At 48.2% G+C, this 18,962-nt stretch overlaps 1 protein-coding gene across 4 annotated transcripts in view; it reads right to left on the minus strand.

The window, feature by feature from the left end:
- Positions 1–3,326: 3,326 nt before the first annotated feature.
- Positions 3,327–18,962, minus strand: part of LOC134966014 (nucleobindin-2-like) — an 83,365-nt gene continuing 67,729 nt past the window's right edge. For 3 of the 4 annotated variants that reach the window (XM_063942463.1, XM_063942466.1, XM_063942465.1), the window contains 9 exons: positions 18,377–18,480; positions 17,516–17,701; positions 17,091–17,181; positions 16,299–16,357; positions 8,569–8,661; positions 7,503–7,592; positions 6,663–6,833; positions 4,613–4,724; positions 3,327–4,258 (listed from right to left, as the gene is read on the minus strand). In XM_063942463.1, coding sequence (XP_063798533.1) covers positions 4,134–4,258; positions 4,613–4,724; positions 6,663–6,833; positions 7,503–7,592; positions 8,569–8,661; positions 16,299–16,357; positions 17,091–17,181; positions 17,516–17,701; positions 18,377–18,480 — 1,031 coding nt within the window. In that variant the 3' untranslated portion in view covers positions 3,327–4,133. The remainder of the gene's footprint in view (positions 4,259–4,612; positions 4,725–6,662; positions 6,834–7,502; positions 7,593–8,568; positions 8,662–16,298; positions 16,358–17,090; positions 17,182–17,515; positions 17,702–18,376; positions 18,481–18,962) is intronic. The other variant, XM_063942464.1, reaches the window with a different exon arrangement.

Raw genomic sequence — 18,962 nt, forward strand, 5'->3', positions numbered from 1 at the left:
ATGTATGGCCAGCATTCTACTTCTCTGCGGCATTGCTGTGCTGTATACTTACTGTACAGAAATCCATACAAGTAGTAACACCTGCCAGCAGCAGTATTAGTTATAAATGAGAGAACACTTGACACTGTATAGTGTTGCACTCACATTGGTTTAGATTGTGTAGAAGTGTTTTAACGCTGTCTTAAAAATGATATCCGTGTGTAGAAAGTATAATACTGCCAGTGATGCGGTCCCACAGCTCATGCTTTCAAATAGCGGAGGAAACCTTTCTACAAAAGCTTATGATCTCACTAGCTGGAGGCCTCTGCTGAGCGATATAAAATGACCAGAGTAACCCATTTTGAATGGCTCTATTCCACCCGAACCAGCAATGGCAATCTGTTTCAGAGTGTGTCTCCCTAACCCACCTGGCAGTCACACAGTGGGTAATCCTGCCCTGCTGACAGGCAGTTCCGGAACACTGTTCCTGGTGACCTCATGTTTCAAAAGACCTGGAAAATAGCCCTGCTGAGAACTTGAGAACTATTGGACCTCTACCATCGTTGGCAAATCATCAATGTTGGCTGACCGTCAGTGGCTATCCATAGTCTTCAGGTTTTCCCCAAGCTGTACAGTATTTAAGAAACATACAATAAATTTATAACCTGTAATTTAGAGATGAGCAACTGTTCTGCAATGGAGGAGACGGGGAAACCTGATTAGCAGGTACACTATCCCACTTTTCCTCTATCTCCTCCACTGCCGCCCAAGGGGTGTTACCCAGTCAGTCCACGCACGGTGGGTCTCTTTATTGGGTATGGGTCGTTGGGTCGACTCAACTTAGGTTGACAGTCATTAGGTCAACCACTGAAGCTCGACATGTACTAGGTCGACAGGTGAAAAGGTCAACATGAGTTTTTGGACTTTTTGGTGTTGTTGTCTTCGTAAAGTGACAGGGAACCCCAAATTAGTGCACCGTGTCCCCTCGCATGGCTCCCCATGCTTCGGGCAAGGTGCCTCGCTTCGCTCGGCACAGGTTACCATTCCAATCGTAGTCCACGTGGATCGCCAAGTATGGAAAAGTAAAAAAAATGAGAAAAAAAAGTGAAAAACTCATGTCGAACTTTTGACCTGTCGACCTAAGCTGTGTCGACCTAACAACAGTATCCCCCCTTATTATAGCAGGCCGCTTTCAGTGTAAGAGCCTAGAAAGAGGTTTCTTGTAAGAGAACTTCCAGAACCAAATGTAAGTCCCATGGTGACAACACTAACTGAGGATTGGTCTTTCCGGCTACATGGCTTGCATGGATCTCATTACGTATTCCCTCATGGCCAGCTTCTTCATGCTCCTCAGGCTGAGCTGTGCATTTTCAGTGTACTGACTGGGCTATCCTGAAGGAATGCAATATATAAGGATATATGGCTTGATTCACAAATGTTTGCTATGCCGATGTTATCGCAATTTAACGATTATCAGTGGACGGTGCATGCATCACTGCCGCAGTGCGCACGTGCGCCAGCTGCATTGTGATATATCAACTGCCAACTGTGATCCCGTACACAGGTAACACGTCTCTGGCGTCTCAGTAGCGGTGGCCATTCTGAGTGACCGTAGACTCACTCCGGGAGTCGATGTTTCCTGGATCTGCACCGATGCTGCAAATGTGTACCTGGTTGCAGGCAGCTGTGAGGGTTCTGGAAGGCATCTGTATACAAATCCCGGCGGCTGTTGCATTAGCATATTGCCGCACATCCTTTGAGTCATAAACCACATCCGCATTTGCATTATCTTACTACTATGAAGCAGGCCCATAGGGTTTATTGGCTGCTGTTTCTCACAGAACACCGCTTTGGAAGCTATGCCCCAAGCCTTATAATACGCTTTTAGCTATATTTCTTCCGTTTGCTAGTTCTTAATAGGGTGTAAATGGCTTTTGCTGACTGTTCAGGAACATAACAGGAATAGCAGTGTGTAAGTGCTGGTAGGAGACACTAGGCTTGTGTACTCACTTGCCTCACATTCCTAACATAGTCAGAGTTCCTCAGCTCTGACGTATCCTCAAACGCAGATAGCCTAGCTCAGGAAGAGGGAACCTGTGTCATTCCAGCTGCTGTGGAACTACATATCCCAGCATGCACTGCCACACTTTTGCGGTTAGTGCATGCTGGGATGTGTAGTTTTTACAGCAGCTGGAGTGTCAGAAGTTGCATGTTCCTCTTGCTGAAATTTATACAGAATATGACACTAGGGGGACTATTCAATTAGCTGCGCGGTTTAGCCTGCGGGTAATTGCCGCCAAAAATCGCTGCACTATGGGGAAATGCTATTCAATAAAATAGCCTTTTTTTCCATCCGAAAAAATCAGAATTTATGCGCAGACATCCACTGACCCCGCGTAAACTGCGGAAGCAGCGTTTTGTTTTACCTGCACGCAATCTGCTTTTGTGTGTTTTTTGAGCAGACTTTTCCTCACCGCTGCTGGGGACTCAAGCGCAGGGTAAGGCCCGCTAATTGAATAGTTCTGGCACAGCTATTAGCAGAGAGGGTTGATTGAAATCCCCCCTAGTATTCTTAGACAATACACTGCTGGATTAAGTAGTACCATACACATAACTAATGTGTACACTCCAGCCAGTCAGATTTAGACCTCACGGGGCCCTAGGCAAGATACCAGTTTGTGCCCCTCCTCCCTCAAACAATCCAAACAATAATATCAGGGACTATACAATACTGTATATACATGTTGGGCCTAATTCAGATGTGGTTGCAAAGCGGCTAATGAACTGAATTGGTCAGTGTTTCTTACTGCGCATGCATCTTAGCCGCAGTGTGCATGCGCAATTGAATTGCAATGCTGGTCACACCAAGGAATTAGTCACATTTAGTGAGTGACAGTAGACAGCGTTTGGGGGTGGTAACGGGGAGTGGTCGGGTAAATGCAGGCGTGTCATGGTTTTCTGGGTGCGTATAAATGATCAGTTGTGATCTTACTTGCTACTGGAGAGCTCTCTGCGTCCCGGGAGAGCAGCTCAGCCTGCGCGTCTTCAGGGGCACTCAGACTCTGCAACATGACACGATTTGCAACGATGGTACCGATGTATCAGCAGTTAGATGGAACTGATGCTATAGCAGTGGGCGTCCCTATGCTCCTGGTCTGTGACAGGTTTTCCTCATTAAATGCAGCGTCCACAGACAACACACTTATCACCGCTGCCGGACCAGTACCTCGTTTTTGCAATTGCATGCGTGCCCAGCCAGTTGTGAGTATAACAATATAAACACTGTTCCTTCCTGTTGTCATAACAAGAATATCACGTACTATTTTGCATACAATAACAGGTAGAGGCATTTTCAAAATGATTTATTTATCAAGTGAAAAAAAGTCATCATGAAATATTTTTGAAATAAAAGATTTATTACAGTTATCCGGAACGTCGCCCATGGACTGCACAATGCGGCAGCCATGAATATCCAGTGGCTGATAATTTAGTGCTGTCGCCTAATTTGTAGTTAATCTCAGGGGCCATACCTCTCCCCTGACTCCTTACGGGTTAGGAACACAGCGGTGTTTAGCTTTGGGAGTACCCTCCATTGCTCTGGGTGGTGAGCACGATTCACTATGTCGGTACACAGACCCTTCTCTGAATGCATGGTGCTCCAAGGACGGAACAAAGCATTTCATGCACTGGGATAGGGTCCGTGTGTATAATCTACAGTATAATGGTTCTGTTAATAGAGCCTGCAAAGGTGGCTCAATGCAACACAGTAAATTAAGAGCTGTATCAGCGTGAGCCGATATACATCAATTCTATCAAGACGTGACATACATTTTACAAATCTGACTTGCAGAGACACAACCAATCTAATATATATAACAGCACATGGGGCGCTAAATAAATAGCGGAACGACTAAAAAGGTGCTTTTCTGGGTTAACAGCCGCCTAATTTCCCAGAGTTTTCCATACATCAATTTGAATTCATTTTCGAGTTTATTTATTTTTTTAAAATAAAGATTCCCAATATGAGACATTTACACGGGATTGCAAATCCCTTGACTTTGACGATTCGGGGGAACATGTGTATCAGAGTGCAAAAGCCCACGCTGGGGTAACCAATACACCCTGTCCTGCTGCATTTGCCTCCCTGTAATTTGTTATTGATGGGGTTCTTGAACATGCTGTTCCTGGAGTGGCTCGTGGTCCTGGATTGTTTCTTGAGCGGCTGCTGGCGGTCCTGGGTGAACCTCTGAACCCGGATGGGGCTCTTCTGGTTTAGCTGCTAGAAATGAAGAACAATAAAGCCAGAGTTTTAACTATACTATAGTTATAGCTAATATTGTAAAGCATTACCGTGTGAAAGTCTAACATTTCTCATTGAATAACTACATGAAAACGTCTGCGCTTCATAATACTCATCTATAGTATAAGGATGAGTTTATAACTATTAGAGTTATTCTACACTGCAAGAGACATGTGAGTAGGAGTAAGGTACTTTAAAAATCTTGCAACTGTATATCAAAGTTCTACTGGGAGTCTACCTTCGGAGAACCTGCATACACGGTATAAAGGACTATAAATTATTTGCCAATCTTATTAATAACTGGCGGATAGGATTAAATACTCAGATTCTTACCTTTTTCAGAGTTTACTTGGGGTACTTCAGCCTGAAACTTCAGCTCCCCATTGGGGCCGGCAGGTGGAACCCCAGCCTGCTGAGACTTCTTCTGTTCCATTTGAATAACAGCCTAAAAAACAAAACCGCGGAACTCAGAGATTGCTGTAAGAAGATTATACAGCGTTTGTAAACCTAGTTTCAGGGTAATTGCTGTTTAGCTGTACAAGACACGGACTGAGCTGGGGCATTTATATTGAACCGAGACACAAGGAAGTGTGTAAAAAATAATCCAATAAATCTTAGTCTTCATTTTCTAAACTACACCAGAATCATGGCAGAGTCCGATTGCTGTAGATCATAGCACCTGATTATTTGCTGTGATTTCTAAGCCTCCGCGTCTTCAGCGGTTTTGGTCACTGGATTTGAAGAGGAAACAATATTAAATAGAAAACATGCCTGGTTTTGCATTTAATATTGGTGCCTATTTAAATCCAGGGGCTGAAATCCTTGAAGACGCGGCGGCTCTTAAAAAAGAGACCCTTAGTAAGTTTACCCAAAATGTAAACATGCATGCTGCTAATTATACCAAATATCTATATATTCAGATAAATGTGCAGAAACAGGTTTCATATTTAGCAGATGCACGGTCACATTATTATGACCACCAGCTAATGGCCAGAGTAACCACCGTGTGCAGCATGGACAGCAGCTAGACAGGCAGAACTGTAGTTTTAGACACACGTCTGGTAACCCCCAGGTGTATTTAGACGGTGAGCTGCTGCACTGTAGCGTGTCGGTCGGCACTCGTGCACCTTCGTAGCCTTACATCAATAGCACGTGGTGCCCTGCCATTTCCACGTGGGTTATTCGCAATGGTGCCATTTGTCCAGTCACAATACACCTTCACCACAGCAGCAGCGGACAGGTCACAAACTGCGCTGTGTCAGGAATACAGTCGCCCTAGGCCCAAACGCCAATAATCATCCGTTTTTGCAACTCTGACAAATCGCCCCTTTTACCCATGACAGCAACGGAGTGATATGTGTGCAGATGGCCTATCGCACACCTTATATACCCACGACAGGCGACGTACTTCATGCGCCACACGCTGCCGACATCAAATGTAGGGGATGGTCATAATAATATGACTCAACCATGTATTCAAAAGGAGGCGTCAGAAGTAGCGCTATTCTCTGAAGGGTAACCACACAAACTATTTCAACTTAGCCTATAGTCCATTATTATTTCAAAGTGTAGATCATTGTTGGTATGGCTTATATACTGAGTGTTCCGTGTGAGTACTTTATGAAACCCACAGTGTACTAATCCACTGCATTACGTCTCATGATCTATCCCACCGATGGAAGTGCAAAGTCACCGATGTTACACAATATGCTAATGTGTAGCTTACTGGTCTCTCATACTACACCCATAGCAGTGTCCACTAGAGACTTCGAGCTAGGTGGTGTAATAAGTCACATAACGCATCAGAAGTGATCACGTGTGTGGCCAAACTGGACATTGGTGCTTCCGCCTGGTGCAGGTGTGGTCTGCTGAAGACATTGCAGAATAGGGGTATAGTGTGAAATACCTACAATTAAAATCCCAACAAGGTCAAAATACAGACAAGGTCAAAATACTGACATTTAAAATGTTGACAGGTCAAAAGTCGACACAATTTTCATATTTTTGTTGTTGTTGTGTATGTCGACATGGACACCGTATAAGTGTACCGCTGCGCTTGCCTTGCTTCAGGAACGGTGCCTCCCTGCGCTCGGCATACTATTATATTCCCCCTCCAGGTCCACTGGGATGGTAAAGTATGAACAAATCTGTTTCAATTAAAAAAATCACCCAAAAAAACTTTTTGACCTGTCGACATTTTAAATGTCGGTATTTTGACCATGTCGGGGACAGCTAGGAGTGCTTAGAACATGAAAGCAATGTCATTCTATTCTGTGCTGCTGCTAGATCCCAGCTAAGTGATGCCTGAAGTCTCCTTACACTAAGATCTGCAGCGTCTGGGGGAATACAGCTCTTGTAACGTGTGGCCGGCCTGGACACTTACTTGCTGGTACTCCTTCTTCTGTGCATCCAGTTCTATCTGTCTCTGCTGGAGATCTTCGTGCTCCTTACGCAGCGCCTCTGCCCGCTGGTTTAAGGCCACTTCCTGGGCAGTCAGCTCCTGCTCAAAGCGACGCAGCTCCTCTTCTGTGTAAATCTGGGCTTCGTCCACTGTCTGAGTGAGAAAACGCAGTAAGGTCAATGGAGCGTCTTCTGCTATACCTGCTCCAGCCTGACGATAATAACGCAAGGGAGCAGTACACTGTCACCACGGCCTGTATGTGGTTACCAGCGGAGCGCAGGCATAGGACCTATGCGATCAGTCCGAGTGCCGGACACATGGACAATGGAAACGGATTGTACTGATCAGGCCGAGTTGTGTTATCGCCAGCTTTAGTAAATCCCCTTAAGGGGATAATTCAATGGGCTGGAATGATTCAATGAAGTCTAAGTTGGCCGGAACTGCGTGTTTTTTTGTCTGACTTTTTTTTTTAAATGGCAATCATTTACGAGGCGAAACCATGCCTTGTAGATGATTGGCTCTTTAAAATAAATGTCCAAGTTCACCCGGGAACCCGCACCTCCGGCAATCTCGGACTCCATTACATCCAGCCCTATATGCGCGATGCAGTGCACATCACCGCGGTAAGCAAGGTGGATCTTAAATAGTGCTTTTATAATGCATCCATATGGGGACTGTGAACTAAAATGTGTGATTCAGGGGTACAAGTACAACCAGCGCGATTTAGGGGTGATGAAGGGTGCTACTGACAACATTCCAACGGCACCTCGTATGCACTGTCCACACACCACCCCTAATGTATTTTTTAAGGAGAGCGCTCACCTCCCAGCCGCCAGCCTCATTATACTCCTTCCTTTCCGTGGATTTCAGGAACTCTTCCAGCGTCACCAAGCGATCGTGATTTGTGTCCACCTAACAACAAGCACTCAGTTATCACGGGTTCCCACATACTCCTAGGTCTATTAAGCTACAATAAATGTACTAAACTTCAGCATAGAAAGTATATATCCCAGCACTCAGCAAGGATCTGAATAGAGCAATGCTGTGTGGTTTGCGGAGCTTCCCTATAACCTCCAATACAGAGAGGGGAGACACTGATAAAGGGAGAATGACTTATGCACCGAGCTTCCATGGAGGTGCGTTCAGCCTGTATACAGGAAAATCAGCAAGAATATACAAACTGGGGGAGAGTCACAGAGATATGCATTAGTGCAGTGTAATAAGTGAGATTATAGCTCTGTACAGAATGCATTACTCATATTAAAAGATGAGAATCACAAACAGTCATACTTGGAAATGTCCCAGTGATCACATTCCAAGACCCGTACCATCACCCCTGCCGTGTGATTGCAGCCATCTGTGTCCATTCTATCAACCTGCACTTGTCACAACTCGTGCAGTTCCTCTTTCCTGCCTGGGGTGTCGCTCTCTGCTCTGGTGCTTCTAGCACACTCTGGTCTGTATCCAGTGCGGAGATACAGACCAGAGTGTGCTAGAAGCACTAGAGCAGAGTTCGATACCACAGGCAGGAAAGAGGAACTGCATGGGTTGTGATAGGTGCAGGGTGCTACAATGGACACTACATCAGGTGACAAGATCAACAGTCTATGGTGCGCGCGCCCAATAGTACCAGGTAATCAGAGGTTACGGATAGGCGCACGTTATCTGCAATGTCTCCTGTGGGTCACAACAGCACAGCTTCTGCTCACCTCGTCTGCACATGATTACAGAACAATGCCATTATCTACAGTATCTTTCCAGCATACACTACTAACTCCTCACTTATTCCATCATACTCTATGCACAGGTCCCTAAGAGCTGTGCAGCAAGCTATGTGCAATGTATATTCATCACCATCCACCCTCTCTTTGCATTAAGAAGTGCCTACGTTTTTCATGACGTGTTCGCGCATACGAAGCCTCTCCTCTTCCATCTCCACCATGTCGTCCTCTTCATTCTTTGGGTCGTAGACTTTCTCCAGCTAGATACAGAGAGGAGCGCATGTTAGCTGCATCACATCGCATCACATACACACTCTACAGGGCTGACACCTGACTAGACACGTTATTACTTTCCAATTTGGTGGGGTATATTTTGCCGACATTCATAATGGCATGTTGACATTCACCACGTCTACACTGATTAAATGTCGACAATAATTAGAATGTCAACAAAACATTCCTGATGGTGTAGTGGGGACTTACCTGGTACGGTGAGTCTGGCTGCTCCATCAGTGTTTTCCAGGTCAGAGGGGTTGTCAGATGACTTCCCGCGGATCCTACAGCGTTTCCACCAGTAGGTATGATTATTTCAAGCCTTCAGATTAGTGTCTAACAATTTTAATCCTCCATTTGCATAGCCTAGCCCTCCCCCTGGTGCATAACCCTAACTCCCCTCCCACAGCCTAACCCTCCCCCTAGTACCTAACCATCTCTCCAACAGCCTAACCCTCCCCCTAGTGCCCAACCCTAACCTCCTCCCCCACAGCCTAACACTACCACTAGCGCCTAACCCTAACCTACCCTACCACCTAACCCTAACCTCCTCCCCCACAGCCTAACCCTACCACTAGCGCCTAACCCTAACCTACCCTACCACAGCCTAACTCTACCACTAGCGCCTAACCCTAACCTCGCCTACCACTAGCACCTAACACTAACCTCCTCCCCCAGAACCTAACCCTACCACTACGCCTAACCCTAACCTCCCCTACCACAGCCTAACCCTAACCTCCTCTCCCATAGCCTAAACCTACCACTAGCACCTAATCCTAACCTCCTCTTCCACAGCCTAACCCTACCACCAGCGCCTAACCCTAACCTCCCCTACCACAGCCTAACCCTACCACCTGCACCTAACCCTAACCTCCTCTCCAACAGCCTAACCCTCCCCCTAGTGCCTAACCCTAACCTCCTCTCACTAGCACCTATCCCTAACCTCCCCTCCCACTGCCTAACCCTACCACTAGTGCCTAACACTAACCTCCCCTCCAGTAGCTCTACCCTGATCCTCCGCTGCCAGACCAGGCAGAATGTCGACAAATTAGTAGTAATCTAGTGACTGGGAGATGCTTTGTGTGAAAGCCCATTTTGCCTCTACAAGAGCACTACACAGCAGCCAGCTCTCATGTGGTGACAGCTCTTAGTCATTCAGTTACCCTGGGCTTCAGCTGCACAGTCCAGTGACAACAGTCAGCTAATTAGTACCATATCAATTATTTTATTACATAATTAAGACAACCGCTGAGACTGAGGGTAGGTTACTCAATTAGCTGCCGAAACGTGTGTACCAATGCAGTGCAGGTTATGCGGCAGGAAAGCATTGCTTATTTTTGCTCGTAACAACCACATAGAGGAAATCTGCTTTGTGTTCAGCGGCACATTACACAGAGAACCTCACACTTACTTGAAAGCTCCTCCTATAAAGGAAACTCAGTCATAAATAAAACTAGCACACAATATAGGGACACTTATTATAACAAGAATACACACACATGCAGCTGACTGCACAGTGTGATCTACAGAAAATAAGGGTTTGTCCTTTAATCGTGATTTGATTTAAAGAGGACACAGTCTTAAAAGATAATAATTGGACTGTACGTTTTTCTATTTGGCCCATGTTCCGAGCGACAGCGCTGGACATGTGAATACTAATATCAGGATTTTGGTACTTACCGATAAATCCCTTTCTCCGATTCCACAGGGGCCACTGGAGCGCAGTTACAATGGGGAAATAGTAGGCAGTAATTGGGAGCTGGCACTTTAAAAATTCCAACACTGTGGCTAGCTCCTCCCCTACTATCTCCCCTCCAAGCCAGTCTACGTAAAACTGTGCCCGAGGAGAGCTGTAACAAACAAACTTGAAGGTAGAGGAGGTCAACTCCGCCATGTAAACCAGGATAACACAAAAACAAATCTGGAACTTAACGTAACCAAAAGGTTAAACTGAACCAAACAAACAGTCACATAGTGATCTGCAAACCCGGTAAGCCAAAAACAAAATAGGAGGAAACAGCGCTGGGTGGGCGTCCAGTGGCCCCTGTGGAATCGGAGAAAGGGATTTATCGGTAAGTACCAAAATCCTGATTTCTCCTTCATCCACTAGGGGCCACTGGAGCGCAGTTACAATGGGGACGTCCCAGAGCTCCCAAAACGGGTGGGAGAGCGCTGAGAGTCCTGTAAAACCGCTCGGCCAAACTGCGATGCAGAGGCCGCAAACGTGTCAAACTTGTAGAATTTGACAAACGTATGTCGGCCCGACCAAGTAGCCGCCCGACATAAAGTAGTGATGGAGACCCCCCGGGCAGCCGCCCACGAAGGTCCCACAGAGCGCGTAGAGTGCGCCGAAATTGAAGATGGAGGTTCCCGAGAAGCTGCCAAATAAGCTTGTCTGATGGTCAGTCGAATCCATCGAGACAAAGTCTGCTTAGAAGCCGGCCAACCCCGGCGAGCAGCATCGTAGAGAACAAATAAGGAATCTGACTTTCGAATAGCTGAAGTCCTATCCACATAGATCCTGAGCGCCCTGACAACGTCCAATGATCTCGAATCCGGAGAGTCCCCCAAGAGGGCCGGGACCACAAGCGGCTGATTGATGTGAAAATCAGACACCACCTTAGGTAGAAAAGACATACGAGTACGAAGCTCAGCCCTATCCGTATGAAACACCAGGTAAGGAGACCTACAAGAGAGAGCCCCAAGTTCCGACACTCGTCTAGCTGAAGCCAGTGCCAGGAGAAGAACCACCTTCCAAGTGAGATATTTGATCTCCACTGATTCCAGGGGCTCAAACAATGAGGACTGCAGAAAGGAGAGGACCAGATTGAGGTCCCACGGTGCTGTCGGAGGGCGGAAGGGAGGCTGTATTCGAAGAACTCCCTGAAAGAACGTCTGAACTTCCGGCATCAGGGCTAACTTTTTCTGGAAGAAAACCGAAAGAGCAGAGACCTGCACTTTTAGCGAACCCAGTCGTAAGCCTGCTGAAAAACCTGCCTGCAAAAATCGGAGAAGGCAGGCTAAGCAAAACACAGAAGGAGAAAATTCTCGATGTTCACACCAGGCTACATAAGCCTTCCAAATGCGGTAGTAGTGAGAAGATGTGACTGACTTTCTAGCCCGAAGCATAGTAGGTATAACCGTACGAGGAATCCCCTTCCTTTTCAAGATGGCTTTCTCAACAGCCACGCCGTCAAACGTAGCCTGCGTAAGTCTGGATAAAGAAAAGGACCCTGTTGTAAAAGATCGTCTCGTAGTGGCAGGGGCCAAGGCTCGGCTACTGACAACAGGTGCAGGGTGGAGTACCAAACCCTGCGTGGCCAATCCGGAGCCACCAGGAGGACCAGAGCGTCTTCTCTCTTGATGCGCTGCAGAACCCGCGGCAACAGTGGGAAAGGAGGAAAGAGGTAAACGAACTGAAAATTCCAAGGAGCCGTGAGAGCATCCACAACCGCTGCGGCCGGATCCCTCGTCCGAGAGTAATAAAGAGGCAACTGATGGTTCAGGCGGGACGCCATGAGGTCGATCTGTGGTTTTCCCCACCGGCGGACCAGTTGCCAAAACACCTGGGGATGTAGTGACCATTCTCCCGGGTGCATGTCCTGCCGGCTGAGATAGTCGGCTTCCCAATTGTCCACTCCCGGAATGAATATCGCCGAGAAGGACAGAGCATACCTTTCTGCCCAGAGGAGGATGTTGGTGACCTCCCTCATCGCTGCTCGGCTGAGAGTGCCGCCCTGACGGTTGATGTACGCCGTCGTGGCGTTGTCGGACTGAACTCTGACTGCTCGACCGCGGAGTAGGTGATGCGCCTGAAGCAGAGCATTGTACACCGCCCTTAGTTCGAGAATGTTTATGGGGAGAGCGGATTCGTGTATTGACCAGCGCCCCTGAAACCGATGTTCCAGGGTAACTGCCCCCCAGCCTCGCAGACTGGCGTCCGTGGTGAGGAGAGTCCAATCCCATACCCCGAACCGCCTTCCTTCCAACAGATGCGTCGACTGGAGCCACCAGAGAAGCGACGACCGGGCCTTTGGAGATAGCGTCACCCTTTGATGAAGGAACAGATGAGATCCTGACCACTGATGTAGAAGACACAGTTGAAACGGTCGAGAGTGGAAGCGACCGTACGGAAGAGCTTCGAACGCTGCTACCATTTTCCCCAGAAGGCGAATGCACAGATACACTGACACCCGACGGTGTCGAAGAACCGACCTTACCAGTGTCTGCAGAGACAGGATCTTGTCCTGAGGAAGGAAAACCTTCTGACGGACCGTGTCGAGAATCATCCCCAGAAACAACAGCCGTTGCGAGGGGCACAATTGAGACTTCGGGAAATTCAGGATCCACCCGTGTCGAAGCAGAAGGTCCTGCGTCAGCCGGATATTCCGAAGCAACAGTTCTGTCGAGCTTGCTTTTATTAGCAAATCGTCCAGATAGGGAACAATCGTCACACCCTGCTTCCGAAGCAGGGCCATCATGACCGCCATGACCTTTGTGAACACTCTGGGAGCCGAAGAGAGACCGAAAGGAAGGACCTGGAACTGGAAATGAGTGTCCTGTATTGCAAACCGGAGAAAAGCCTGGTGAGGAGGCCAAATGGGAATATGTAAGTATGCATCCTTGATATCTAAGGATGCCAGAAACTCGTTTCTTTCCAACCCCGCAATAACAGACTGGAGGGACTCCATCTTGAACTTGAATACTCTCAAATGTGGATTGAGATCCTTCAAGTTCAGGATTGGCCTGACCGAGCCGTCCGGCTTCGGTACGAGAAACAGGCTTGAGTAATAGCCCTGTTTCCGATGATGAGAGGGAACAGGGATCACCACCCTTGCGGATAGAAGCTTCTGGACCGCTGCCTGCAAGGCACCTCTTCGGTTGTTGGAAACTGGCAAACCCGTGGTAAAAAAACGCTGGGGCGGTTGTTCCTGAAAATCGAGCTTGTAACCGCAAGTGATTAGATCCCGGACCCAAGCGTCTGGACAGGACTGTACCCAGATCTCCTTGAATTCCCACAGACGAGCTCCCACTCTGTGATCTCCCAGGTGGGAGGGGAGCCCGTCATGCGGTGGTAGTGGTAGAGGACTTACCCTCTGAGTGGGCTGAGGCTGCGGAACCTCTACCCCTGCCGCTGCCTCTACCTCTATGGCCACGGAAGGTAGAAGTTCCTCCCCTGGCCTGGCCTCGAAACCTGGAAGGGGCACGAAAGGATCGAAAGGAGGGACCCCTATGTGGCCTGCGAGTGTCTGGAGCAGCCGAGGGAAGATAAGTCGACTTACCAACGGTGGCCTGAGAGATCCAGGCATCCAGATCCTTACCAAATAGAACCTCACCCGTAAAGGGCAACGCCTCTGCTGCCCTTTTGGATTCCGTATCCGCTTGCCACTGCCGGAGCCAGAGAGCTCTACGGGCCGCAATTGCTAAAGCGGAAATCCTAGCTCCGAGTATACATATGTCCTTGGACGCTTCGCAGAGATAAAGGGCTGATTCACGGATGTGTTCCGCCCACTGTATCAACTGATCCGCCGGCAATTCGTCACGAATTCCAGCGGACAATTGCTCCGCCCAAGCTTCGATCGCCTTGTTGACCCAACAACCTACCTGCGCCGGGCGATGCAATACCCCCGCCGCCGAGTAAATAGTCTTCAAGGTGGATTCCAACTTCCGATCCGACGCCTCCTTAAGCGAAGTTGCCGCCGGAACCGGTAGGACCGTCTTTTTGGACAGATGAGACACCGAAGGATCCACAATCGGAGAGGTCTCATAACGTTTCCTGCTATCTGCTGGAAAAGGATAGGAAGACAACAGTTTTCTTGATACCTGAAATTTTGCGTCTGGATGCTTCCAGGCTGCCGTGATGAGCGCATCCAGCTCCTCCGAAACTGGAAAAGTCACCGGCAGGCATTGGTTGGTGCCAAACCTTGAAGGGCGTAAGGCATCCTGCTCTGTGTCCTCCACCTGTAATACTGAACGAATAGCAGTAATAAGAGCCTCTATACCCTGAGCTACTGGTTCAGAGTCCCCGTATACCTGATCGTCATCAGTATCCTGTATATCAACATCCTGTACATCCTGTACATCTAACCCCGCCTCATCTAATTGAGGCATATCATCGTCCAAGTCCTGTAACACAGAGGCTAGCAATCTCTTTTTAGAAGCCTGTTGAGAGGGACTAAAGGACGGGGCTTGGGAAGGGATTACAGCACTAGAGAGCCCTTCTACTGACTTTGCCAAAGAGACCGCCCATGCAGGTTCTGGCTCCGGTACCGGGACAAGCTGTCGGAACCGGGCCGCCTCTCTATCTTCCCGAGAGGCTTTCAGTTCCCTAGTCACCAAAGACATAACTTCTGAGAGTTGTGTCGTTCATGCAGGGGCGCTCTGGGGTTCTGAGGAGGGCTGAGCAGATGGCTCTGACTCCTCACATACAATATGAACCTGTTTTTGTGTTGCCCTGGAGCCTTTATTGGCCATGGCAGCACCAACCACTGTGACCCTCCCCCACAGGAAACAGCAATAAGCAGAAGTGGAGGGAGGGGAGAGAGTAGGGAAAATGCAGCCACAGCAGCCCGATCTATCCTGCCCTATAATGTGCAGTGACAGGCTGTACTAAGGATTTTATGCCCCCCGTGCCCCCTGTCCCCACTGTAACTGTCTCACAGTACAGGCTCCCTCCGTTGCGCTTCTCCGTCCCGCGCTGTGAATAGGAAGTGGCTGCCAGCGCGCGCCGTTTCCGGCGGAGCAGAGCGGGACTAAGCTCCGCCCCCTTCCGCAAAGGCGCCAAATTTGAACTTGCTCTGCGCGCTTTGAAGGATCCCCGTAGCGGCTCTGTGAGCCGCGCTGAGCGGGGATCCGAGCGGGAAGGGGGGCGGACGGGAGCGCGGGCGGGAGAAAAGCCGTCTGAGTGCTGTGTCCCTCCCCCATGCAGTAATAAATAAAGTGCATAGCCAGAGCTGCCCAAGCCCCGTGTCACCTCCTAACTCAAACTTGTAGCGAGTGGGGGAAGGGAGGGAAGGAGGGGAAGGATTGGGGGGCTTTCAGCATAATGTGGTAAAGTGACCGTGACACGCGCCGCACGCAGCGGTGTCCGGCCACGTATACTTACCATTGCCGTGCTGCCGGTATCTTCTGCCGACGGAGCGGCCCCGACACGCGCCGCACGCAGCGGTGTCCGGCCGACTCCAGAGAGCTTAGTGTCTCCTTCAGCCAGGGCCCATCCCGAGCCGCACGCAGCTGCGATGGGACCCCGCCGGCAGCCTCCCACAGTGCAGACTGGCAGTGGCAAAGCTGCCAGTCTGTGGATGTAAGTAAGATTTAAAAAAAAAAACATTTTCTTCAGAGAAGACCCAAGTGAACCAGCTCCCTTGGGCACAAATTAAAGACTGGCTTGGAGGGGAGATAGTAGGGGAGGAGCTAGCCACAGTGTTGGAATTTTTAAAGTGCCAGCTCCCAATTACTGCCTACTATTTCCCCATTGTAACTGCGCTCCAGTGGCCCCTAGTGGATGAAGGAGAAAGTGGCCTTTAGGTACAGAGAAAGTTATCGCTGTGAGCCTGGAACAGTCTACTAAACAAAACGTTCCGATCACACAACATATCCAGCTACAGCGCACAATTCCAGTTACCTCCTTTGTAAAGAGAGCCTCCAGCTCCTGCTCATCCAGGATGCCGTCTCCGTTGGTGTCTGAAAGACGAAGGCAGAGAACAGAGGGGTAAATGTATGAAGCAGTGATAAGAGTGGAGAAGTGAGCCAGTGGAGAAGTTGCCCTTGGCAACCAATCAGCTGCTCTGTATAATTTTATATTATGCAAATTATAAATGTTACGTCACTGCTGATTGGTTGCCATGGGCAAAATCTCCACTGGCTCACTTCTCCACTCTGATCACTGCTTCATACATTTACCCCAGAGTGACAGCAACAGGACGGAGCCCTAAGAGTTGAAGTATAAATAATCACAAACAAGTGGTAATCATTTAAAACGGCAACACAAATCTTGCTGTTGCCTTGTCAATAATTTCCGCTTTAAAAATAACAGGCAGACTCGCTGAACCCTTGCAGGCATTTGCATAAGCCCCCAAGTCTGTCTGCACATTTTATATCTGAACCCCCTGCAGCATATAAATGGTTTTGCTGAGGTGCGCGATTTGTTTGGCTTTACCCCTAACTGTGTGCAACCCTCCTGGAGACCATATAAGACAGAGATAGGGGACCTCGGAGACCACATTTGTCTCAGAATTTTTACTACACTGTATTGTGGATTGTTACCTAATAATCAGACCAAAAGCATTTTTTTTTCCTAACGACGTCTCTAGTGATGTAGAAAATTGTTTATAATGAGGCCACTGTCATCCCACCACTGCCACCTTCAGGTCATCATGCATAAAGTACGGTACTTATGTGACAAGATCGTATTTACCGTGTAAGTTAAAGAATGTTTTAGCATTGAAGTCATTAGGATCCAGGCCATCAGTCTCCTCCCAGACTTCCTTCAGTTGGTCTTTGCTTCCCTAGTGATGAAAACAAAGACATGAAATACAGAGCATGATGTATGGACGACAAGAATCTGTCAGAACATGGGACATATGGTTCTACTAAAGAGCTGAAAGCCTACAACACTGGGCAGCAGCGACTCCTTGTGGCCGATTATCAACCATGGGTGCAAGTCTAGGCTTTAATGGTCTTACTATCTTTGTAATTAAATATTTTCCAGCCATATCTTAGACGATATAAAGTTATTTTATAACAGCACAATAATTTATATATGGCATTCCATTCCCTGAAGCATATGGCGCGTTTCGCTGGTCACAACTCGCTTTACCCTTCAACGTTTAATCCCCTTACCGGAACATTAACTTTAGGGTGCTCCTTGTGCTTTTTCTTCAGCTCTTCGTAATGGGCTTCCTCCATTTTCCGCTTGTCCTCATCCAGGGATTTGAGATATTCTCGCCTCTCGTGCTCTTTCATCATCTCATAGCGTTTGAACTCTTCATGGCGAGTGGCATCATAGTTCTCAAGATCTTTGGTGGCCTAAGCGAAATTGGAGTATTTCCTTTCAAAAAGTTTACTCTATTACTTGCACTGCATGCGGACAAATGCACCACGCTCAGTAACAAGCACCTGGGCACCTGCAGAGCTGGGTAACACTTGGAGCTATAAAACTGGGCACAAACACAGGATGGACCATCGCTGTATTTACATACACAGATCCCTCCTATGTGCCTAGCCATGCAACTTTGTAGTTCCACCAAGAAGTGATCCAGATAGAAAGAGAGAAAAAGCACTATGAGAAGTTAGGCAAACATTTGTAAATAAGCCGAATTCCTGTCATTATCCAAAAATAAACATGTGCGGTGTATAAACAGAAAGTGTGCGAGTTCTAGTACACATGATGGGGTCAGTCCAATGGCCATACGCGGAACTTGTCCATCCTAATGGCCCTATCTCGCCCCATATTTTCCGATATTTGTACACCGCCCTATGGAGCTGCGAGCAGCAATCTGTGAATCTGTCAGTTCCGTAAGTGCAGCATATAGCCGTACTTACTCGCAGGGGCGAAAACATTGCAGCTAATAGGATTGAGCCCAGTGACTGATCACTATAGTACAAATGCAGCTTAGAACCTCTGCATGCAGGACCCGTAGTGGTTTCAGTGTAGGAGAGGTGGGATGAAGGGACTGATTGCGGAAGGAATCTCCTACTTACAGTCTGAATGAGCAGCTCCAGATCCCGGGCCTCAAACGTATGCTGGTTCTGAGGGTCCAAGTGCTCAAACTGTTTCAGCAACGCGGCATGGTCAACCTGTCCATCTAAACAACAGAAAGCAGGTAGGAGGTCATAAAGTGGAATATCCATCAAGCTACAGAATTCTGCCTTCTGGCTAAGACATTGCTTAGTACCAAAAAATCAGACACTCCATGGTCTCGGTTCCCGCTGCTATTCTGTGCATCAGTGCCGACGCTGGAGGCGGGCTCACTGTCAGCGCAGGTGGTCCTTCTCGCCCGACCTCTCTGGTAAGACCCCACAACCTGCCACCATCAGAGTTGGGTAATGGCAAACTACAGGGAATACGGGACGTCCCACCCCCTCTGCTCTGCACCTTCAATTATACATAATAATCTAATGGACAACATTCCCAACAGGGACCGACACAGGACCGAGACTGTTTAACAAATGAGAACAGACATTCACGCTGGTGCATACTTAGGACTATCCATCGATCCAGATAAGACTGTCATTCCGCAGGGACTATCTGCATCCCACCACGGAACTTCTTACCCTGCCACCACCA

The sequence above is a fragment of the Pseudophryne corroboree genome, chromosome 10 (genome assembly GCF_028390025.1).
Source record: "Pseudophryne corroboree isolate aPseCor3 chromosome 10, aPseCor3.hap2, whole genome shotgun sequence".
Classification (NCBI taxonomy): Eukaryota; Metazoa; Chordata; class Amphibia; order Anura; family Myobatrachidae; genus Pseudophryne; species Pseudophryne corroboree.